This window comes from Quercus robur, chromosome 4 (assembly GCF_932294415.1).
Source record: "Quercus robur chromosome 4, dhQueRobu3.1, whole genome shotgun sequence".
NCBI classification, from domain to species: Eukaryota; Viridiplantae; Streptophyta; class Magnoliopsida; order Fagales; family Fagaceae; genus Quercus; species Quercus robur.
Window position 1 is genome coordinate 50,358,225 of NC_065537.1, and position 26,107 is coordinate 50,384,331.

The 26,107-nt window shown below is 37.7% G+C and overlaps 1 protein-coding gene across 1 annotated transcript; it reads right to left on the reverse strand.

Moving 5' to 3' along the window:
* On the reverse strand, window positions 1-6,413 carry LOC126722850 (uncharacterized). The gene is made up of 4 exons (XM_050425994.1): window positions 4,322-6,413; window positions 2,549-3,928; window positions 1,536-1,650; window positions 1-504 (listed from the first exon to the last, which is right to left on the reverse strand). The coding sequence occupies exons 1-4, from the start codon at window positions 5,030-5,032 to the stop codon at window positions 272-274; spliced, it is 2,439 nt and encodes an 812-aa protein (XP_050281951.1). The 5' UTR covers window positions 5,033-6,413; the 3' UTR covers window positions 1-271.
* Window positions 6,414-26,107: the final 19,694 nt, after the last annotated feature.

The window sequence follows — 26,107 nt, forward strand, 5'->3', positions numbered from 1 at the left end:
TGAGGGCTTAAATTTTTTCATGTATTTCTTTTTTTTTTTTACTTTTTCTTCTTTTCCTTAAGGAAATCAACTAAACCTCCTTGTACACGATTGGTGTGAACTTATAATAATACAGAATGTACAGTCAATCAAAATCTATACAAAATTACAATCTTTCAAGGGTAGTCTTTCTGACGACTTCCAAAAACAGCCGCAGGGCTGTACTGCAATCTTTCATGTAATAAAATTAAAAAAAATCGCCATGCCCATCCCTCGGGAAAACCTACACCCATCAGTCAAGAAAACAACTTGCAGCATCTGGTGATTCGGCAACTCGTGCTGCTTCGGCAATTCGAATTGCCATCATGGCTCTGTAAGTTGCTAAATCTGCATTCTCCATTAGTAATTGAGCCCTTTTACGTTTGAGAATAGCAAATTCCACAGATCTGTTTGCTGATGCATTAGCTTCTTGAACTTTAAGCATGGCATTCTTTTCTTCCAAAGCATCTTGTTCAGCTGCCATTGCTGTACATCAATAGAAGACGGAATACAGTTGTTAGGACAAAACATGTAACACAAGTACAGTGCAGATGCTTACGAAAAGACATGGTAAAACTCAGTTTTCACTCTTTAAGTTTTAATATGATTATTTCAACACTACCGATTACAATATCGCATCCAGGAGAGGAATGAAGATTTTGCAAACCAGTTTGCATGAGTTACATCCTTATATGTTGACTTAGTTTTAGATTAATTCAAAAGCTTAAAATTTAGCATGATAAAAGTCCAAAATACAAATTAAGAGAAAAGGCCAAAAAACTCTATCAATCGGAACCAGACAAAACCCAAGAACATGGAAATGAAGCCTTGCTATTGGTTTCCCACCAAAAACAGAACAGATCGCTAAGTCACAAATCACAATAAAGTGTTTAGGGCAATTTGATCAAGGTTCACAACTCCAATTACATTAGCCAAAACAATCAATACACTTTCAGTGAGCTAAATTTGAATAACAATCAATTAACCACCACAAGATTGAGAAATTTTATTAACCAGAATATTTTAAATCCTATTTTCTCAAATTTTTACATAATTAAAATTAGAATAAATTTTTTCTTTTTAATTTTAAAGCATCACTAACAATATAACATACAACTGCACTTACAAAAATTCTAAACAGCAGATATTGTCTTAGGGTGTATTTGAATACCACTTATTTGCTGAAAACTAAAAACTTATTCCTGAAAACACTGTAGCAAAATAATTTTTAAAGGTGTGAATAGTAATTCGGAACCCAAATTTACCTAGATATCTGCGTTTTGCTAAGTTTGGAGGTCCGTAAACAGTACCCATGGGACCCCCTAAAAAAAGGCAAATTGCCCAATCCAAACTCACGCTAATACTTTCCAAATAACACCATAGACAGTTAATTTAAATGACAAGAAAAGTAATCCTAGTTCAACACCCTAATTTTGTCTCATCACCTCAATATTGAATCCCAAATTTAACCAGGTATCAGATACAGGAATGTTAAAACTTAAAATTGTATCAATTACCTTGCAAGATATACGGCTGTTTGCCTCTTCCAACTTGGCTCGGCTGTCGTTTTAATGATCTTCTCTTTCGTAAAATTGGCTTAGGGATCACTGGAGCCCTCTTGGGTTGATGACCCTGTATAGAAAAATCATTTACACTGATCAAATAACAATTCAACAGCAATTTATAAGCCAAAATTGGCATATGTACACCACAAAGAAGGGATGAAAAAGAGAGATGGAAGGTAAGGGGGGGAGGCAAGCAAAGGGCAGATCATCTCTCATGAATTACAGTATTAAATTATTATAAGAATTTCAAATATCCCTGGTTGATACAAATGGGCTCCTTCAAGTGCAAAGCACTCTAGTGGCAAATGCAACATCCATTTGCTATATTAGTGGACCAAGTTCATGGGACCACAGTAGAGCAGGAATTGAGGAAGTTTAATACTGTTTTTTTCCAAGAACACATTTCAAATGAAAGATGGTACAGAAGATTGAAGCATCTCACATGTCCCTTAGTCAACTATCATGCAATATTTGTTTGCAAAAACATCAAATAAGGAAGAGATGGTTAAGAATTATCTGAACAAAATGATATTTTACACTCTTTCAAACATATCTCGATTTTATGATCCTCTTAACATTCTACAAAAATGAATAAAATAAAATTTAAAAAAAAAATAAAAATTTTATTACATTCTGCTATCAGAAGCTCAACTTCAATCCAAGCCAGAACTGGCCCCTTTTTTTATAAGGATTACAACATAAGCTGACTAAATCGAATCATACATCAACCCACAAAGAGAGAGAGAGAGAGAGAATAAGAAATTGAATCATTAAAGAAAAACTTATAACATTATACTACGATAAAATGGTACAAACAGAAATGCTGATTCTACAAATCTAACCAAAAAATAATATAACCCATGCCCAAAGCACAAATAAATAAAATAAACACTCTGCCAATCTTTTGCGTAAGTAACACATTCCCAATATGAAATGAGATATCTTAAACATAATGGTGCTTTTACCTGAAAACACCTAACCAGCGCTGAGCGCTTTTGCTTCCGTTTCTTCATCCAGTAATTATACACAGCTACTACTACTTCACTCCTAGCCAGATCTAGACAAAGATTAGCAGCTGCTTTCTCATCAGGGAAATCTTCTGGACTACAATAATTAGCCTTCTCAAATGCATCAACCATTAACTCAAAATTATTCTCAGAAACATGCTGATGAAGCTCATTCTGTGTAAAAGATTCATTATTGAATTTCTCTAGCCACAACTCATCTTCAGAATCCATGTCATAATTTGCTGTCCTCCTTGCTAAAGCTCTAGACACTTCATCATATTCTGTAGAGATATATGAATTTGGTCGGCAAAAGGGAATATCATTTCTATTCCCATAGTCTAAGACTTCCAATACCCCAGGCACAGGGATGTTCTTAACACCATTACGGTCTGAACATTCCTTGTAAAGATCCTTGAAAATAGACCAGTCCTGTCGAATGGGAAACTCTAGCTTCCAACCATTATCCAAATTCCATATTACTGCATTGGTGAAACGATTGCAAGAAGAATAGGGTTTCATGATTCTTTCAGCCTTTTGGGTATATCTTGTCCATCCATCTTTCTTGACTACAAAAACCCACTCCCTTGAAGAAGAGACTTCTAACATGACATTCACCCCTTCTTCCCGGTAACACCTGTCTGACTCAGTCACCAATATATTTGCGGAGCAGGAAGATGAATCTATCTCACGTGTGGATCCCAACATGGTAGAACTCACTTCTTTACCTTGTCGTGCAGAGGCAATCCGAACTGAACTCCTACACTTACTATTAGTCACCACAGAAGAGAAAGGTGAACCATTTCTCCTACTATTGATTACATCGGAAGCTAGGGCTCCACCAGATTTGTGCATACCCACCATTAAAGGATTTCTAGCACTCCTCCTCCTCCTCGTTGAGCTTCTCCTCTTCCGAATACCACGAGAATTTAAACCATTTCTGTATTGTGTGGTTCGACCAGCTAATTTTGAAGCTCGAACAGACGGATGTAAGATCGACCTGTTCTCAGTGTTATGAACTTCATGCACAATGCTTTTGTTTTCCGAAGAATCTCTTGCAGGGGGTACACCTTCAGACACATCTCTGTCAGTAGTGATGATAATATGGTGTTGTTCTTCGCTCTCATCTTCTTCACTGTCGGTCATTGTGTCGGAATCTGTGTCCATATTAATCAACTTATTTACAATGACAAAATTCCGACAATAAAACCTCAGAAACATCCCGTAATACATGTACTTGAAACAACGAGGAACTGCAGAAAAATCCACAGAAAACATGGGTATATGCTCTGAGGCCCCAAAAAACTTGCATATTCCAGAGACACTAGTGGTAGGAGGATCCTGAAAGAACATATAAAAATAAATAAATAAATAAAAAACAGAACAAATAAGCCTAAAACACATAATTCAAATCAAATTCTCAACTTTATAAAAGTAAATAACAAAAGCATAATATCATTATTCAAATCAGATTCCCCATCAACTTAACCTACTATTACCATTTTTTTTAAGGAACAGTAGTACTATTACCATGATAATGAATACAAAATTGAATAGTTCACATTTATTATCAACTATTACCAAGAATGCAGTTCAGTTATTTTCTTCATGAAAAGTTGAAACTTGAAACTACCCATGTTGTGTTACAATTGAAAGAACAAAAATAAACCAACCTTAATTCAAGTTTTCCCTATTGGAATCAGAATCAGAATCAGAATCAGAGCAACTACTTACCCTCGAGAATTGGATTCCTCGCGAAGCATAGACGCCTGCAATCGGCTCTGTGCACAAGAATTTCAAAAGCTGAGACAATGTCAGCCTTGCCCTCCTCATGTACCTCAAAACCGTACACAAAAACCTCGCTACAAACCCATCATCATCGTCGCTCCCACTACCCACAACAGCTACAGAAAGCTTGGGACGCGGAATCACCCACTCCTCACTACCATCGTCAGCCTTCCTCCGCTGCCTACGGGCGAATCGAATCCCGAACATCTTATCATTATCCGAATTTCTCCTCCGCTTTCTGCTGTACACAACCCCAAACATCTTATCCACACTCTCCTCAACCTTCACCGCCTTTCTGCTCCTCTTCTTCGGCTTTTCAATTTCGCAATCAAGGGCGGCGCCTGCTGCTGCTGCCGCCGCATCGGCGACATTTGGGGCGGCGACTACTCTCTTGACGTCGCCGCCGTGGGACCAGGAAGAGGTCTGCTTGAAGGTGAGGGCGGCGCTGTTGTTTGGGGAGCTCTTCATCATTTTGGACCACTCGTCACCACCGTCACCGCCACCACCGCCGCCGCCTCCGCTGCCTCTCCTGACCTTGGAGGAGTCGCTCGATTCGGGCCAAAGGCGGCGGCCTGACCGGAGAACCCTGCCGCCGTCTTTCACCACATTCACGACATTAAACACCCTCGTAGTCCGCCGCATCCCTACCGACGGCATTGCCGTTCGGTTCCCTATCGAATCGGCACGAGTCGTGGCTCGATTACAAATCCGATTCTCTCGACTCGCTGAGTCTCCCTCCGAGTTGACTCAGTGAAAACAAACACACACAAAAACAAACTCGACTCGGACTGGGACCGGGACTCGGACTCGGGCTCGGACTCTTTTGAGACTCGACTCTTTCAGCGCATGCTGAACAATTTGCCAAAAACGAAGGAAAACGCGTACGGAATTAGCGGAGAGAGAAAAGGCTAGAGACTCGCCGATTCCATGAACCGAAACCACCACAGAGAGATTTCTCAGACTCGGACTCACCAACTCGGTTTCGGATCGGACTCGGATCCGGACCCAAATAGTTCAAAAAAAAATAAGGATAACTAACAAACAAACACTAAATAGAAAGAAGAAAAAAACACTACGATACAGAGAACCGTTTCACGAATCGGGTTCCGATCAACTCAGAGTTTACAAAAAAAAGATACATCTAATTCTATAACTCTAGAATAACAAGAAGATAAAAGATTACACAAATAATTTATATTTTTTAAAAAAAAATTTAAAGAAATATCTAAAAGCCTAAGATCTGAGAGAGGAGAGAGAGAGAGAGAGAGAGATCGAAGATCGGAGAGTTATGGCGGTTCACGAAGTTTATGTGAGGGAGAGAGAGAGTGAGAGAGTATCGGCTAGGGTTTATGATAAAAACCACAAAGGAGGGAAGAGAGATTGGGTAACCACTAACAACTACGCCGACTAATATGGTCCGTTGGATTGGGTGAAAGGACGGTCCTGATCTTTTTTGAAATATATTTATAAATAAAGAAGAGTCCGAAATTTGGTTCGATGGCTCCAAAGACCCACCAGGAGAGAGAAAGAGAGAGATTCAGCTTTTTAGAGAGAGAGAGTGTGTGTTTGTGTGTGTACAAGTGTGTGTGTGTGTGAGAATTGTGGATATTTTTATGGATTTATTAACGTGAGTGAAATGACAAAAATGGACCTGATGTGATGGCGTGGCAGGTTAGGACCCACAAAGGAGTGTTGAGTAGAATAAAAATGAGAGGGAATTTGGGGATTTGAGGATGGGGTTTTTGGTCTTTTTGAGAAAGGCTATTAATATTTTTTAAATAAATGTGGGGGGTGAAAACTGAAAAGCGGCGAGTCTAGCTGCAGTAAAATCGGGCTGGTAAAATGGGGTTAGCAGACACTATATCGTATATACAGTTGTAAAATCTTGAAGGGGTAAAAGTCTTGAAAGGGTAAAAAAAGTTAAAATAATTTAATGCTCGCTACGCCAAATAAACACATGACCAATAGGAGAATAGCCGTATCATATTATACAACCGTTACAGCCTTTACAGCTTAGCTTACCAACACATACCCAAAAAAAAATTAACTATCCAAGATTTTTTTTTTCCTTTTTAAAAAAAATTGATATTTAGTGTCTGTATGTCAAAATTATTTTTGTCAACTTATTTTACTATTCAGCTTATTTTTGTTACTATTTATGGGTCTCACTACACTTTTTTGTACTATTCATGGATCCTACTATATTATTTCAACTGACTTTTACTTTTATCTACAGTACTTTTAACCAAAAAATTTCAATTTCAGCAAAATAAAAAGATCTCAAATAAACCTTTAATAATGGGTAAAAAATTTGAAGGCAATACCATCCAAATAACAAATAAAAAAATAAGTTATACTGATGTCATAACTCACCCACATAATAAGTTATGAGTGGTAGAGAAGTAATGTGGGGTCCATATGTAGCCACTCTTCTACCACTAGAAAAATAGTCCAAGCTTGAATGGCAATTTGGCACCTACTCTACACTCTAGTTTCTGTGTTGCAGGTTGAACCAGTCTCTGTCCTTTGTCTCCCTAAAAAAGAATAGACAAAGAAAGAAAAAAAAACAAGCAGAGGAAAGGGATGGACTGGGGATCCAGCTATGCATTTATGTAGTGCCCATCTAGATTCATAAATAGCTATAGACTATCACATTTACATTTAATGATACTATGTGAATATAGTTACACAAAATTTGAAATTTGTTAACGTGGCAGAATGTTAGTGATAAGATTTAAAAAAAATTATGTATGGAATAAATTTAGATAAAAATTAATAAAAGTTTGCTCCTGATGGATAAGTTACTTTTCAACTAAAATAAAAATTTAGGTTTGATGCAAAATAGCAAAAGAAATAGATTTTTTTTTTTTTTAATTATTGCAAATAAAAATTATGTTTTACAGGGAGGAATAAATTTACTGAGGAAATGCTTATTAGTCACGACTAGTAAATTGTTCAAGAGAGACAGAAGGTGAGAAAAATAAAATATGCTGTGCTTTCATGAAAGTCAAAAGTGTCTAGACCTAACAACTTTTATCGTTGGAAGCACTTTAAAGCGGGAAAACGGGCTCTATATTTAATATTCTACCACTTTCTAGGAAAGTCTTGTACACCAGCCAATGTCACATCACAGGAAAAAGAAAATTACACTCTTCTTCACATACAATTTTTCCACACCCAGTCGGCCATGAAAAAAGAGTCCAGATTTAGCCAAAAAAAGAAAGAAAAGAAAGAATAAAGAGTCAAGAGTCATGACATAACACAACCAAACCTTCCCCCCAAAAAAAGACAATACTTAATGCTAATGCAAACTCTCTAATACGATCCACTAAAGGCTTAGTAGTTACATTTAAATTCATAAGATAACTATTTTTTTAATAATTCAATATTTAAAATGGGGGAAGGAATTTGAATTATAGATATCTTTGCCGAAAATATCAAGTGGCAAGTGGTGTCAGTTGAGCACTTGAGCTTCCAATCTATCAATAGGTTTGGAACATGAATACTTGAGAAAATTTCCGGGACTAATAAATGTTTCAAGGTAGGTAGGGTAGAATACTCGATGTTAATTACATGTTGCTAAAGATTTTATGATATGCTACGTATCGTGGGCTGTGCTGACCTCCAAGACTTTCATCATTTGTGACCTCTAAGACTGTCATCATCACTTTTCTTTCCCCCTTTTGGTAAATCTAAAAAACAATATTATTGAACTCACTTTTCCGATTAAGTATGGATTCCTGGGTAATATTGAGAATCAATCAAATCTGTTATGGAAGGATTATGAACTTTTTATAAAAATTAAAGCTAAAAAAAAAGGGAAAAAGAGAGGTAGTTAATTCATCATGCCGACCAATAATCAATTGGTCCTGAGACTAACAAGAAACAGGGAACCTAAGTAATCAAAAATTTTAGCGACGAGTTTCGTTCTGATAAACCACCGAGGAAAATACAATCATCTATAGTCCAGGCTAGGCATTTCGTGTCCACCAACTGTATTCTCTGTGTTTCTCCCAGAAGACAAGTATTCATTCAAGAATACATTCCACAGCAAAGTTTTATTTTTCTTGATGTAACAAATAATATATTTAGTGTCAATGGAGCCCAAAGGAAACACATAAAAGACAAACTGTCTGAAATCTGAGTGCAAGCAACCTTCTTTAAGTACAATAATAACCAATAATGTTTGCACGAAAAGGATGGGACCAGTAATCTAATAGGCCACGCTTAAAAAGATTTCAAGGGCAAACTGAAGAACTTAGCTTTATATTTACTATGGTACTTTGAGATATCAAAGAGTCTAATATCTACGATGGTGTATTTAGAGTGAAAGAAATGCTAGATGCTTTGAGGGATGTGAACAGTCCTTGCTACAGATTAAGTCATTTTTCTTACATGCTCTCCTTATTTGGAGTGGCTCTGTCACATTTTTCTTTTATTTTCCTTCACATTTTATTTGATCATTGTAATCTTGGTTCTTGATTTTTGTCCCCATAAATGATTACTAAACCCTAGTTCTAATTGGCTAGGAAACCCTAATTGCCTTATTACAAATAACCTTGCTTCCAAATTAAAATACTAATAGCCTAATAAACTACTAGGACCTAAAACATACAAATACAATTGAGTTGCAAACATAAATAATACTAAATAAAAATCTCCTTACTTCTCCCTCATCACAGAGTCCCCCTTCTCTGGTGAATGCCATTACCACATATGAGAGAGCCACAACCCACAGTAGACAAGTGGGGAAATGAAAGCAATTTTAGCTTTTAAAAAGGTTACATGCTTCATGTTCCATGTTCTACTGGCATACAGGAAATCGGGGTGGAAGTCATATATTTACTGATAATAATCTGTGGATTTCAAACATTCTTCTAGCTTAATGTAAGAAAAAAAAAAATGAGTTGCTTTCGTTGAAAAAGAAGAAAAAAAAACTTTCCACTGACTAGCAGGAGTGGAACCATCCCCTGCATGACATGCCATGTAATGAATGATATTTAGTGGATTCATATGCAACCTCCTCAATGAATGATTAATTTAGTGTAAGAGCAAGTTTAGTTGCTTCCTTTGGAAGTGAGATTGATCAGAATTAAAGTTAAACTTGTCATTGACTTACAGCATTTAAGCAGCCCATGATGAATTGCCATTGAACAAATTGAGTACTCCCAACTTCTTATCCTCCTTTCTTTAGCACTGGAAGTACAGCAAAGCCTCTTTTTTTTTTTTTTTCCTTTTCTCTCTCATCTTCCTCACTGCACCATGCATTTCAACAATGATTCTAATATTAATGATTTGGCAAATTGATTGTGGCTAATTACAGAATTGCTAAGGAGTAAGGTTATTATATAACTAACTTAATCAAGTGATCATATACTTCTTTTCGTCCACATTTTATTTATTTATCTATTAATATGTGAGGATACTTTATTCAATGAGGAAACTTAAATTCAAGATATCTAAATCTTCTAGAAAAGATGAGAAAAGAAAAGCAGTCATTTGGTAATAAAAAATAATTGCTTTATTACATGCAGAGAGCAATCAACTGCAACACCTTGTGAACAAGCTCAAGTTTAATCGACAAGAAAATGAATCAAGCTTGAACATGTAATCTAATTTGATGATAAGCTCGATTTCAGCTTGTGTTCAGAATAAATTTAAATTAAGTCCTAAACTTTTAATAATCGACTCGACTCATTTACAGCCCTAGTTAAGAAGTTAACTTTATGAATGAAAACAAGGCAAGGGCCATTGCCCCCTTCATTGTAATGTGACTCCATCACTTGCTGGTAACCTCAATTCATTCATGAGGGAAAAGGCCATGGATAATGTAGACAGAATATAATTGCTTAAGTCAAGATCTAAGGGAATACTACAAAACGAAGAGGCCACAGCTACAATATCCATGAGTTTTTTTGGGCAAATAGGAAGTAAATCAAAATATTCATTTACAAGTTTGTATGGGCTTTGCAAAATGTCTACTCCAACAATTGAAGGAGATAATAAACTCAAGGGGTTGAAAGGATTGCCACCCAGCCCATTGCTCCAACCTTTCTAATTCTTACAAGGTGCTTGTACTACTAGTTCATTAACACAAACCATTACCAAGAGAGAGTTTTTTTTTTTTTGATAAGTAATAAGATATATTGATAAAAAGGAACACCCAAGTGCACCGGAAGTGAACAAGGGATAGTAAATCAAATACAAAAATTACAAGAGTCTAGGAAAACAATAAAAGAAGGGAAAGATTTATTTTGCAAAGCAAACAACCAATCCCGTAATGTTCTAAAAAAGAGAAACTTGAGGTCCGGAATAGATCTCTCAGAATCTTCAAAACATCTACTATTCCTCTCCCTCCAAAGGCACCACAATAAGCAATGAGGAATGATAGACCAAATAAAACCATTTCGATGACGACCAAAGCTGCCTTGCCAACAACGCAGTAGCCCCAAAACAGAGTGTGGCATAACCCAAGAAACTCCAAAAAGACCCAAAACCATAGACCATAGATCCGAAGCAAAAGGACAATGAAGGAATAGATGGTCAATCGATTCACCATTTCTCTTACACATGTAGCACCAATCCAAAATCCATACCTTCCTTTTACGTAAATTATCAGTCGTCAAGCATTTCCCTAAGGCAGCAGTCCAAACAAAGAAAGCAACTCTAAAGGGAATCTTCTGCTTCCAAATACTTTTCCAAGGAAAACCAAAGAAGGCGGAGCCAGCTAAAATTCTATAATAATCACTAACCAAGAAACCCTTAACTTTGCTAGGAATCCAACACAATTTATCCTCACCTAGCCCCCTTATAGAAGAACAATAAATGGTTTCCAAGAAATCAGACATAGCCTCTAGATCCCGAGCATGCACACCCCTAACGAATCTCACATCCCAAAAGCGGACACCATTGGTGGACATCATAAGCTCAGCCACACTAGCATCCTTATTCCTGCAAAATCTGAACAAGTCCGGATAACTAACAGCAAGAGAAGTCTCTCCACACCACCAGTCCTGCCAAAACTTCACTCTAGACCCATCACCAATATCATATAGAATATGGCGAGAGAAGGAAGGCCATCCCTGATGGATATTTTTCCATAAACCAACACCATGAGGGCCAATCACAGCTCTGGTACACCAGCCCCCCCACATACATCCATATTTTATCTCTATCACTTCCCTCCAAAGGGCATCTTCCTCAATCCCGAATCTCCAAAGCCACTTCCCAAGCAAAGCTTCATTGAAGAGTCTAATCTTCCTTATCCCTAAGCCACCCGAAGAAATAGGAGAACAAACAGTAGCCCATTTAACCAAATGAATTTTAGGATCATCTCCAAAATTGCCCCATAAGAAATTCCGCTGGAGCCTCTCAATTCGGTTAGCCACACTAGCAGGAATAGGAAATAGAGATAGAAAATAAGTGGGTAAATTAGAAAGGGTGCTTTTGATTAGGGTGACTCTACCTCCCTTGGATAAATATAAGCGTTTCCAACCCGCCAATCTCCTCTCCATTTTCTCCAGAATTGGATTCCAGATAGTCTTATCCTTGAATTTAGCACCCAAAGGAAGACCAAGATATTTCATTGGGAGAGAGCCCTGCTTGCAGCCAAGAACAACCAAGAAAAGGTCCATATGATTGACTACCCCAACTGGAACCAATTCTGACTTGCCTAGGTTAATCTTTAGGCCTGACACCGCCTCAAACCAGATAAGAATCATACGAAGAATCAAAATCTGATCTAAATCAGCCTCACAAAAGATTAGAGTGTCATCCGCAAAAAGGAGATGAGACACCGCCGTGGATCTTCCCTCCAAGTTACCCACACTGAAACCCGACATGCGACCTTCATGAACAGCTTTACCCAACATTCTTCCAAGAGCTTCCATCACCAAGACAAACAAGAAAGGAGACAACGGATCACCTTGCCTCAAGCCTCTAGTGCTACCAAAGAATCCACAAGGAGAGCCATTAATCAAGATGGAGAAACGGACAGTGGATAGACAAAAGAGGATCCATTGTCTCCATTTGGCAGAGAAACCACTTCTTTCTAACATCTGCAGCAGGAAATTCCAATTTACATGGTCAAAGGCCTTCTCAACATCCAACTTACAAATCAGCCCCGACATCCCAGACTTCAATCTACTGTCAAGACATTCATTAGCAATAAGAACAGGATCAAGGATCTGTCTGTCCCTCACAAAAGCATTTTGAGAAGCTGAGATTAAATCCCCCATCACCGAGCGGAGACGATTAGCCAAGACTTTAGCAATAATTTTATAAACCCCTCCAACCAAACTAATGGGCCGAAAATCTCCAATCTCATTAGCCGCATGTTTTTTAGGAATGAGAGTAATAAAAGTTGCATTTAAACTTTTCTCAAACTGACCAATGGCATAAAAATGATGAAAAACAGCCATGAGATCAGGCTTAACAATCCCCCAGCAAGCTTGGAAAAAAGCCATAGGGAAACCATCTGGACCAGGGGCTTTATCACCATGAAAACTTTGAATGACATCAAAAATTTCTGCCTCTTCAAAAGGCCTCTCTAACCAATCCGCATTCTCACCAGATATCATTGGAAAAACCAACGAATCCGGAAATGGCCGCTCAACCTGCTGCTCAGAGTAAAGATTCATGAAGGAATGAGTAATGTAGTCTGCAATTATACCCTGATCCGAAGACAAGGTACCATTAACCATAAGGCTTTCAATACCATTATTTTTTCTGTTAGAATTAGCCATTCTATGAAAGAATTTGGTATTGGCATCCCCTTCCTTCAAATACAACACCCTAGACTTTTGCCTCCAACTAGTCTCTTCCATAAGAGTCAACTTTTCAATATCTGTACGAAGATTAGTTTGAGCTAACTTCTCCTCAACAGATAGACTAAGAGTCTCCGCTTTAGCATCCAAACCATTCAGTTTGTTCCAAAGGTCTTGTTTCTTAAAAGTGACATTGCCAAACTCGGTCTCATTCCACTTTTTTAAATCCAACTTTAAGGCAGCCAACTTCTTAGCAAGAATAAAACTTGGGGTTCCTTGGAACGAGTAGGAAGCCCACCACATCTTCACTTTGTCGACAAAATTATCCACCCTCAACCACATATTTTCAAAACGGAAAGGAATTTTTCCTCTTCGCTGCCTCCCACCCTCCAACAATATAGGAAAGTGGTCAGAAAGAACTCTAGACATCCTTTTTTGGGTGAACTGAGTGAAGTGATCAGCCAAAGAAGGGGAGAAAAGGAACCGGTCTAGCCGAGAAGCAGAGGAAGAATTGGACCAGGTATAAAGGCCCCCTTCCATATTAATATCCATCAACCCATGCAAAGAAACAAAATCAGAAAAACCAAACATAGCCCTAGAGAAGCTAGCAGCCCCCAACCGCTCTGAAGGGAAACGGATAATATTAAAGTCCCCTCCTAGACACCAAGGCAAATCCCACCAAGTGATCAACCCGGTTAGTTCCTCCCACATCAACTTACGCCTATTGTTCAAATTTGGCCCATAAACGCCTGAAAAAGCCCACTCAAATTGGTCGCCAACATTTTTAAACTTGCAAGAAACCGAAAAATGCCCCACCGCTTCCTCCACCTTTTCCACAACTCGACTATAGAGAGTTAGTGATGGTTGAGGTTAATAATTAGTCAAAAATTGGGATTGCAAAAATTTGACAGTATTGTCATGGGTATAAAATGTGGTGCTGCTTTGGCCAATGAGCTCCTTCCTCCTCCCATAATAATGGGTAGAGAGTAAAATTGTGGGTTCAAAATCAAATTGGTGTATGTGTAACTTACCAATAAGAAAAATGTGGTGCACCTTGACACCACCAATGAGTATGAACAAACTCAAAGAAAATGGTTGAGCAAGAGAGGGGAACTACAACACACTCAATTCCTTCTGGCAAAAACTTAATGGGGTGATCTGCCTTTTTTTTATCTTTCCTTTTAACCAAAATCACAATTCTTTTCAGTATTTACAACCTTCAATATCAATCACTCCAGAGTCCAAACCTCTTGACTCTTTGTTTAATTGAGTGAATACACAACTCACACGTCCACATGGAATTTAACCCATGACCTAACCCTCCACTTCCCTACCAGGGGAGATGACATTTGATCCAAAATTATGTTAACCTTTTAAACAAACCTAACATCTCTCTGTTTTTTTTAAAATAAGTAAAAAAAAAAACATAACGAACTTCAATATCATTTCATTAGCTCATAAATAACCTTAAAAATTTTAAATCAAAAATAACTTGAGGAAATATGTTTATAAAGTCGCACAAAAGCTAACAGAAAGATTCAATAATGCAAACTATGACACTCTAATGTAACACAAACAATGTCCTACCATATAACATAAATATACATGCTTACAGCACAAAGATTTAAACACAATAAATTCAAATGATATATAGTCCAAACAAATGCAATTAACGAAACAAATGACTGATCCTAAACTCACATATAAAAATCCTAAAATAGGTCCATTTTGTGTCAACTCTATGTCAGCTGGACAATATGGCCCAAAATATAGACTTCAATATCAGTTTTTTCAGTCATATATGATGATTTTGGGAGTAAGACTAGAGAAAACACCAAATATGCCTATTGACCCATTGATGTTGATTGATTCCATTGGACATGAATCATGATTGATTACAAATAATGTTGATTGATGTAGATGGATGCCAAGGATATTTTTTTTATTTTAATTTATTTGCTTTTATTATTGTATTTTTATGTAATTGGTAACGATTTATTTCTTTTCCTTACATGGTCATGGAGTTAATCCTTTCCTTTCTTTATGTAACCTGTGAATCCTATTTGAAGGCCTTATAATTCGCTATTGTAGACAACTTGCTCATGGACTAATAAAATTTTTATTGGGAATTTCCTTTGAATGCATGATGCTAACTCCAAACAACACTTGGTGCTAAATGGTCCTTATCTCTATTTCTTTGCTTGGTTCACTCCAAGTAACACTAAGGGCTAACTCCTGTGTTTACGTTTTTTTTTTCCATACTTGATATTGACTCCAAGCAACCCTAAGTGCTGAGTACTAAGTTCTATCTTTCCTTTTTCACCGCTTACTGTTGACTCTACGAAACCCTAATTGTTGATTCAAAAATTCTTCCACTAAAACCCCAGAAGTCAAGAGAAGGTCTCTTAACTTCACAATGTAACTTTGATACCTCTGCCTAAGTTATATGGTCATCAACAATGTCCAAAATCTTCTTCCTGAGTACTAGTAACTATCAAAAATGCTTATTTCAAGAACAACTATCAAGATCACCATGACATGATGTGTGATCCTCATTATTGAGTATATTTTAATCAAATAATAATGGAAGGTTAAAGCTGCAGGGGGTAGCCACCCCATACCCAAATCTCTCCCCTCATATAAGTAAAACTTAAGACCTCCTTAATGAAGGGGGAGGTATCAATCAGCTAGAAGGACTAATAGTAGTATTGAGCAACTTTAGAGCCCTTATCCATCAACAAGTCAATGAAAACTCCCTTGATGATTATCTCCTTCACAACCTGGTATGACCAATGCTCTTCAATTTTTACTTTTTAAGTGTCCTCAAAATCAAGTTTCTCGAAGTTTCAAATATCAATGAATAAAAACAAGAACCTTAAAAAATACACACATTATTTCCAGTAATATTATGAAGTCTCTATAATCTAACTAGAATGTCCAAGAAAGTTATTCAATTCAGCAACACCTGTTGCATTTATAGGCCAAGTTACCGAATCAAGAGGCTTCTTTTCTTTTATAAGTGAGTCTTGGCCCCAAGGGATGATTCAAACTAGTGACCTCCTTCATGAGGTGTGATCCCCATAAGATTCTATACCTATGTAAACCAAAACAATGAGAAAATACTATATTTTGTAGGTTTATTTCTTGATAAAAAAATGTACAACTCATGCACCCACATATGATTGAACCATTGAACTCATCCTTCACACCTTGGGACCATCTCAATGATAAGAAAAACCCCTAATCAATAAACTCTGCCCATATGCCAACTATTGAAGAAAAAAATCATTACTTGATTTGTTTTTCACTTTTTGGTCCACCTAAAGGATCAAAACCCAAATTCCAACACAAACCCAACAAATAGTCCAATACTCTTACAGCTATGCTATAATCCTCTACTGCTATTGGGAAAACAACAATAAGCAACGCTCAAATGTTTAGTACATTGTCCACAATTGGTTTTACGAACAATATTCAATGCGTTAACACTAACAAGAAACAAAGCCATAGAACAAAGACCAAGACTTAGAAAAGAGGTCTTACCATGATCTCACATCATCCAATAGACACAATTATCTGCTTCAGCAATTGAAAATGTCAAACCCCATGATTCAAAAAACAACTATTTACACAAAATTCAGGTTGAAATGGAACAAGCACTTGCCTATGTTACTTACTTTAGTCTGAGCCTTGAAAATCTGTTGTATAATCTGATACTCAGAGAGACCAATCTTTGAGATTGAGAAAAATAAAAGTTTTGGTGTTGCATAGACTGAAAAGGATTGATATGAAGGAGGTGGTGAGGGGCACAAGACAAGACAAGAGATGAAGAAGAAGAATTATGGGTTGTCATAAAAAGGGGTTGAAGGGCTGAGAGAGAGAGAGAGAGAGGCAGATGTTGCAAAGGTCGTCCCTGGGTTCTCTGCGTCATAGAAATTAGATAGAACAAGAATAAGGTAAGGTAGTTTTGTAATGTGGAAATGTATAGAGTCCTAGTGCTCGGACCTGATCATGGATGTTTTTTTTTTCTTTCAATTATATAGTGCCCATTGGATTCAGATTCACCGTCAATGACTCATTTTATATAGGCTAAGAATGTGTTTACACACTGTTTTTCACGTTCTTAACACGCGAACAAAATGCGCTGCACAACAGTGTATAAAACAATTAAACAAACACTGCTCCTTTATATATTCTTGTTTGTAGTTACCAGCCAAATAGCCAAATTTTTGGTGGATGCTCTAACTTATTAATGTAGCCAAGAGATGCAATCGGTACTTTATAGTGTTTTCAACAAAAAAACATCTAAGGTTCAAGTCTTTTGTATCTCATTTTGCAAAACAGCTGAGTTCAATGGGAAATTGAAAGATTTGCTATAAGTATCGGTCCATGAGGATTTTTGGGTATCTTAACAAGCGGAATATTTTGGTTGTGAGTTGTGACACTACTTCCTTCTATATATATATACTATAGGGGGAATTACACTCTCATTCTTTAAGGTTTATGAGAGAGAAAATATTTTCTCCCTTACATCCATTTGACTAAACTCTATTAAATTGACATTAAAAATATTTCGTACTAACCTACCCTCAAGTCTCCAAGATTTTCCCCCTTCTTTTTTCTTTTTTCAATGAGTTGTGGAGAGATTTTCAACTACAAATCTTTTGGTGCTTGATAAACTTTTCATTACTATTTTAAATTTATCAATTATGTTTTTACTAATCATGGTTAAACTTTGGCAAAGAGAATTTTGTATAAATATATAATATTTTGTTACTAATCTATATATATTGTGGGGTCCAATAATTTGTGGCCTTGGCCCACTTTTACATTGAGACCCAAGGCCCGAGCCGAGGAGGGATATAGTCGAGGACACACAATGAAAGTCCAAGTAGCTTTGATACATAGCCGAGGATGATTCTGTCCTCGGTATCCCCAAGGCATTCCTAAAAGAAATGACAAGAACGGCATAGGAACAATTTTGGGAAGAGCCGAACACATCCGCATCGATAGATAGAGCCCTGGACAGTATGGCGACAACGGACAAAAGAAAGGCTGCCATTACTGCCATTGAATACTCTGCGTCAGACAGAGCAATGTTTTTCAGCTTTTACAACTATCCCCAATCACTTTGAGTATGGGCTGATGAGACAAGTATCAGTCTTGGAAAGTCAAACTTACACGTGGACGCTGGATGAGGGGTGCAAGCTAATATAAAAGGGGAAGTAAGCAGTCCAGAAAAGGGGCTGGGAAAAAAGGCTAAGAACCAGAGCCTCCCAGGCCGTACCGAAGAGAAAGACTTCTCGAATGAACATAGTTTATCTCCGTATGAACACCACGACTAACCATCGTCCGGTGACCAAGGCTTAGCCTTTCAAGCCCACGCTCTACAAATTATATTGTTTGGGCCTTTTTACGTGCGAACCCAATATCATATCATATTGTGGTCGTAACAAATCGAGTCCTTACCATTGGCGCCGTCTGTGGGGAGGCTTGTGTGTTGGCACAGGCGGTGGGTCGAGAAAGTCCCCCCATCACTTCCAACAGCTCGTTGTAATGTTATAACATAAAGTTCCATTAGGGGCTACGCTTCAAAGCGTCAGTAGCGCGGATGGTTCTAAGGGCTTAGCCGAAGGGCTAATCCCCCCAAACCAATGTCCCACACCTTGGCCGAGGGGCTAATCTCCCCAACTACTTAAAAAGGCTAAGTTTTGGACAGAACCAAGGTATTGCATGGTCCTCGGAGTCAAACCTATGGGGAAACTAACTACTTAAAAAAGCTAGGTTTTAGATAGAATCAAGGTATTGCATGGTCCTCGGACTCAAACCTATGGGGAAACCAACTACTTAAAAAAGCTAGGTTTTGGACAGAACCAAGGTATTGCATGGTCCTCGGACTCAAACCTATGGGGAAACCAACTACTTAAAAAAGCTAGGTTTTGGACAGAACCAAGGTATTGCATGGTCCTCGAACTCAAACCTATGGGGAAACCAACTACTTAAAAAAGCTAGGTTTTGGACAGAACTAAGGTATTGCATGGTCCTCAGACTCAAACCTATGGGGAAACCGACCACTTAAGGAAAATTCTAGATTGCTCAAACCTACGGGAGGATTATTTGCTAAAAGTCGGGTTAAGCCCTAGACAGAGTGAAGATCCCGACCTATCCTCGGATCCTCAATTCAAAGGGAATTGATGCAAACGAGCGTTTAAGTTCAGTATGATCGTACTTCAATCCTCAGACCGGATGCCAAAAATGGCTAAGGCTATGAAGGATGTTAAGAAGGTGGCAAAGCACCCTAGTACTTGGCAACCCGCATGGGCAGCTCATTTTGGGTTACCCCTCCTCGGATGATTACCTCTTACACAGTACCGAACATTCAGCTGTCATCTAGGTTAGTCTTGGGTGTGTAACCTTTTTTTTTTAGGTCGGCATTATTGTGCCGAATAGTTTCAATAAGCTCGAAATAAGACCTTTTTCTTAACAATGGACTCGGCCCTAAGTATCGTTTTTTCAGGTCGGCATTATTGAGCCGAATAGTTTCAATAAGCTCGTAAAGATACCTTTTTCTTAATAGGAGTTTTGACCCTAAGTATCGTTCGGAATAATAAAAGAAAAATCATATGATAGCACATCCGTTCACAACATAACTATTGCAGAAAAGAAAGAATACATAGAATAAAATAATGTCAACTTTTATTAATATAAAGAAGTAGTACAGCGTACTATGAGGGGCTTAAACAAGCCTATACAGGAAGCTAATTACAAAAGCAAAAGTAAAAAAAATAAATAATACAATAAAACGACAAATCTTTCTAAACTCTGCTCCAGAAGCGATCGTGTATGAGAGGGTGACCCCCTTTGATGGATGAGGAGAAGAAGAGGAAGAAGTAAAAGCACCAGGATGGATCCGGTGATGGGAAAGAAGAAGAAGAGGAGGCAAAAGGAGGCATCAGTGAAGGAAGAGAGGAAGAAGCAGGGATACATAGTCCTTGCATCAGCCCTGATTTCTAACACGCTGGTGCCATATTAGCTATGCTCGAAGGAGAGCTGATGGTACTGATGATGAGCAACCCCAGCTCAGTTGCATCAAAAGCTTGATGCGATTAACACCTGCTTCGGATTTTAGCTGAAGGAAGATGAGAAATATCTTGAGTCTCTGCCTACCCTGTCTTGACCGAGCCATCTTAAGCTTCAGAGGGACACGGTGCTTCTGGAAAGGGTGTGGTTCCTTCACCCCCGCTTTTGCCTCAGACATATCACACTTTAGGGTTTGATTGCACTGATAAGGAAAACTTTGAGCGCAGTTGGAGGTTTAAGACCTTAGAAAGACTAAAGGGTCTCTATTTAAAGGAAGTAACCTCTTGCCTTGCTTCATATATGGCAGGCAAGTTTAGTGGCATTTAATCCATTCAGATTTCCAAGAAGAGCTGCAAACGAGATAGTGTCCATTCAACTCCCCAACGCCGTCTATGACCGTCAGATTTGATTGGCCTCGTAAAGGAAAGTTATTAAAGACGCACCTCGTACACAGAAACGGCAGGAGCGCATCGTGAGTAAATCTAAAAGAATGTCTCGTAACCCAGCACATTTTCTAGGCAGATGAAGAGACACCGACATTAATGAAGGACAAAGCTGGGCGAGCCATAATACAGGCCCGACATCACCAAAACCCTCCTCCTCGACCAAGAGGTCGGGCAGTAGGATTTTGAGGGGCTATTGTGGGGTCCAATAATTTGTGGCCCTGGCCCACTTTTACATTGGGACCCAAGGCCCGAGCCGAGGACAGGAATATAGCCGAGGACACACAATGAAAGTCCAAGTAGGTTTGATACATAGCCGAGGATGATTCTGTCCTCGGCATCCCCAAGGCATTCCTAAAAGAAATGACAAGTGTAAGGTTGAATTTATTCAACCATCTAATTGGCTTTATTCCGTACCAAATTTGCTTGTAATTCAGCATTTAGTAACCCTGTATTTAGGTGGGATTGTTGTAAGGGGAGTGAGTGAGATAGAGTGAAGATTGCTCAAGAGTGTGCAAAAAAACAGAGTGTCGCGGGTGGACTCGCGGCTTCAACCCGCCAGAAGATGCACACGTGCCAAGCATGCTGGAAGATGAACAGTCATGCTAGCTGGAGCACTACAGGACAAAACAGGACAACTGGCCATACGGTTAACTCGCGACTGGATCTCGCGACTTGGTCAAGCCGCGAGCCACCCCTGTTTTGGAAAAACCTGACGTTTCGCATTCCTCTCCACTCCAGTATAAATACCCTTTTAACCCACGATTGAAAGAGAGTTTCCAGAGAGAATTTTGAGAGAGAAACCCTAAAGAAAAACAAGATTGTTTCACACACAATCCCTACCTTAGAGTCTCATCAAATTCCCTCACTCTCTTCCTCTCCATTGTTAAATCCTTGAGAGGCATTATACCAAACCTGGTTCTCACCATTATCATCTCTGTGAGACAGTCGTTTGGAGTTCTGGGAAGCAGTTAGGAAGGAGCCAATCTTCATTGGTTGATGCTACGGTGTAGTAGCGGAATCCGGGAAGCTAGAAAAGAAAAAGGTTCGGCGCAACCTCGTTGGAGCAAGAAGCTTGGAGGGCTTAGGTGCACTGGGTAGATTAGGCTTGGAGGGTCTATTGCTGTCCTTGTATCCCAACTGTATTTTCTAGTGGATTGATTACCGCTTGGAGGGCGGCGGAGAGGTTTTTCGCCGAGATCTTCGGTTTCCTCTTCGATAACACATCGCGTGTTGTCTTTGTGTTTGCATCTTCCTTCCTCTCTATCTTTGCCTTTATATTATCTGCTGTGATTTTATTATGTTATGGCTTAGATAGTATTTAACCTATTTCACATTATAGCATATGTTAAGTTTCCGCACACTTGTTGTTTAACAAATTGCTTGTGTTGGTTAAGTTAATTTTTGGGGGTCTAAACGTTCAAAAGTGTTTTGTACACGTTTTTGAACTTTCAACAAGAATGGCATAGGAACAGTTTTGGGAAGAGCCGAACACATCCGCATCGATAGATAAAGGAGCCCTGGACAGCATGGCGACAACAGACAAAAGAAAGGCTGTCATTACTGCCATTGAATACTCTGCGTCAGACAGAGCAATGCTTTTCAGCTTTTACAACCACCCCCAACCACTTTGAGTATGGGCTGATGGGACAAGTATCAGTCTTGGAAAGTCGAACCTACACTTGGTCGCTGGATGAGGGGTGCAAACTAATATAAAAGGGGAAGTAAGCAATCTAGAAAAGGGGCAGGGAAAAAAGGCTAAGAACCAGAGCCTCCCAGGTCGTACCGAAGAGAAAGACTTCTCGAACGAACATAGTTTATCTCCGTATGAACACCACGACTAACCATCGTTCGATAACTAAGGCCTAGCCTTTCAAGCCCACGCTCTACAAATTATATTGTTTGAGCCTTTTTATGTGCGAACCCAATATCATATCATATTGTGGTCGTAACAAATCGAGTCTTACATATATATATATATATATATCTAAAAGATGAAGCATGACATTTATTATTGTTATGCTCCAGTTGAGCCACATCATCGACCATGTCACCTTTTTTTAAAAAAAATAATTAATATATAAATAAATAGTGCAACTTTACACATTCTCTAACTCATTATGAATAGCCTTACACATTCCTTAACTCATTAAATCCAACTTACCATTAATTTAGCCCTCTTCCAATTCTCAACTCTTCATTTTCCCCTTCAAAACCATTTGGCTCTTTTGAAGTTCAAACCCTTCAATTGTCAATCTTGCAATTAGCTATGTTAGTTTTAACACTATAAATTTCCAATTGCTCTCTCTCTCTCTCTCTCTCTCCCCCCCCCCCCCCCCACCGCAAAAGTTGCCAAAGTGGCATCAGATTTGAAAAGTCCCTCTGAGATGTGTTCTTTCCCTTCTTATTTTTTCTTTTTCCCAACTTTAGTTTTTCCATTAGATTTCTAAATTTTGTGGATGATATGATTTTTTGTGGGCTGCCGACAATGTGATCACTTTAGGGCTATGGGTGGCTAGGATTGGTTTGTCAATTATGTTTTCAAGGATTAGAAATCTCTACAACTTCTTCTTAATTCATATTCATGTTGTACAATTTTTATTTTATATTTATGTTTTACCCATTCAATTTGTTTATCTTTGACATTTTGGTTTTCTTACATTTGACATTTGTTTAACTCTATCTAAAAGAAAGAAGAAAAGAAAACCAAAGTTTAATGTATTTACCTCAGATAGTTTTGAAACAATAATAGAGTATATGCTATAATTTTACTCCAATTACTGCTTTCATATTTGTTAACTCAATGGTTCTTTTTTGTTATGGGATATTTCTCAATTTCTGTTTGGCTTTGACAAATACTATGTTTAGCACACTATTTCTTATTATGTGCAGCACATAATAATTTGATCTTTCAGTCTAATAGACAATAAAAAATCTACCTCAAAAGTTTGGTCATACAGAAATAGAAAATCTCAAAACATGATTGGGGGTTTAATTTTTAACTAATTTTGATAATGCTAAATGTGGAAATTGGTTCTTGCAGGGTTTAGGATCATTGACCCAGATATATAAGAGTTTTACAATGAAAGTTTCTTAAGTGGCTAGAGACATTTCCAAGGAACTTTAAGAGAAGAAAGAAAGTTATTTCAAAACTTCCATTGTTATATATAGCATAGATGTGTATATACATTGTTTTTGGTTTTTGATTCTTCATTGATTTCATTATTTAGTTATAAACATCTAAATTAAAGTAGATGAATATATAAAGACAAAATTATATGTAATGTTAAAACCGCCTAAGATGACTGTGTAAAGTCAATAATCAAAACTCATTTCTTAAGGAATACTATCTTTTACTCAACTACTAATTTCTTTTTTTCTTTTTTTTTTTAATCTCAATGGTTCTTTTTTGGTGTGAGATCTTTCTCAATTTCTGTTTTGCTTCGACAAATACTATGTTTAGCACACTGTTTCTTCATGTGCAGCATATATTAATTTGATCTTGCAGTCCAATAGACAACAATAAATCTGCCTCAAAAGTTTAATGGTCACAAAAAAATAGAAATCTCAAAACATTATTTGGGGTTTAATTTTTATCTGATTTTGATAATGCTAAATATGGAATTTGGTTCTTGCAGGGTTTAGGAACATTGATCCAAATAATAGAGAGTTTAATAATGAGGGTTTTTTAAGTGGCCAGAGACATTTCTAAAGTACTTTAAAAGAAGAAATACATCTTTTTCATCATTTTGAGCTAGGCCAATTTGAACAAAATGGAAAAATTGATCATTTAAGGCATGATATGTGTGTTTTAATGATGGCATTAGGAATAGCGATGGCAATGGGGTGGGGCAGGTCCGAAGGATGGGGTCTTCACCCCCACCCCGTAAGATTTTGTCTTGCCCCATCTCCGCCCTGCCCCGCATGACGAGAAAAATTTCCTTACCGCATCCCCGCCTCTTAAGGCCCTGTGAAGCCCCGTCCCACCCCGTAAAACTCTATTTTTTGTTAATTTTCCCTACAACTAGTATAATTTTTTAATGAAACCTATTTCATTAATAAAAATATACTTGAATTTAAAACTAAATTTATCCCATCAAATCAAATCAATTTTTAGAAAAAATTGAATAATATATCCAAGTGTTTAACAAGACAATCGTAAAAAAACAAATAAATAAATAAATCTCATAGTATAACACATGACAAAATAAAGGCAAAGAACCACATTGGGTAGAATAAAATAAACTAATATTAATATGTTTGTTTAAATAGTAGGGTTTTAGAATATGAAAAATTTACAATTACAACCCTTAGCAATGCGAGGCGGGGTAGGGACAGGAAGGGGCGAGACGAGGTGGGTCTAAAAAGTCTAAACTCATTCCCACCCGCCTCGTGGTGCGGGGCTAAAATCTTGCACCATCCCAACCCCACCACCTTTGCGGGGTAGGGAAAACCCACGCAGGGTGAACTGGGGAGGGGCGGGTTAAGTGGGGTGGGGAAAAATTGTAGTCCCTAATTAGGAAAGCTTAGAGAGCAGTAGTAAACTACAAGAGCATACCTTCAATAAATGGAACAAAGGCTAAAAGGGACTGAAAAAAAGAAGCAATAAATGATGTCCTTAGCAAGAGCAATGCAAAACACAGCAAATGAGTCCAATACATTATTGTTTGTGGTTTTTGAAACAATAAGACAAACAAACTAAGTTCACCATCATTATTTTGATACTGGTTCATTTACAAGGGATTCAAATATTTGGTTCACACTTTTATTCTTCCTCAATAATTCATAATTAGCTCAAAAACAAATGTTACAACCTGAGATGCTATTCCCAAAATAGGGAAAATAGCAATCATCACTTCATCGATTCAAACAACCTAGTTCTATACAAAAAAGATTGAAAACATAAATGCTATCTATTTGTTTTTTTCAATAGCTATAATAGGTAGGGAGAATTTGAACCTTGAATGTCATGGACACACCAAGAGATTCCAACCATTTGAGTTGCAACACTCTTGGCTAAATGTTATCTAACTAGATAACATTAGATTGATACAGTTTAATTATAATTAAACAAACTTTTGACTCCCAACTGTTGCATGAATAAAAAAAACCTCAATCGGCAACTATTTAGACCATCAAAATTGAAACTTGCCAAATAATCGCTTCACAATCATCCATCACTTCAATTAGATTTTAGAATCAGGTCTTAATGATTATAAAATTTTATTCATTTTTCTTGACTACTCCACCATAAATCCTACTCTTTCTTTGAATTCGGAAGTGGCAAATTGTTGCTCACAAAACCACTTCGCAAAGAGAAGTTCTGAACCACTTTAGGCTTGCATGGTGATTTTATTTCACTTCACATTCTTATGCACCTTTATTTTTTAATTAAAAAAAAAAAAAAAAAGCCTATACTCCTATTTGTTTGATTTCTAAGAAAA

Coding starts and splice junctions, on each gene's coding strand:
- LOC126722850 (XM_050425994.1), bottom strand. CDS start 5,032: ATGCCGTCGGTAGGGATGCGGCGGACTACGAGGGTGTTTAATGTCGTG. Junction 3,929..4,321: donor GAGGAATCCAATTCTCGAGG/GTAAGTAGTTGC, acceptor ATGTTCTTTCAG/GATCCTCCTACCACTAGTGT. Junction 505..1,535: donor ACAGCCGTATATCTTGCAAG/GTAATTGATACA, acceptor ATTGATGTACAG/CAATGGCAGCTGAACAAGAT.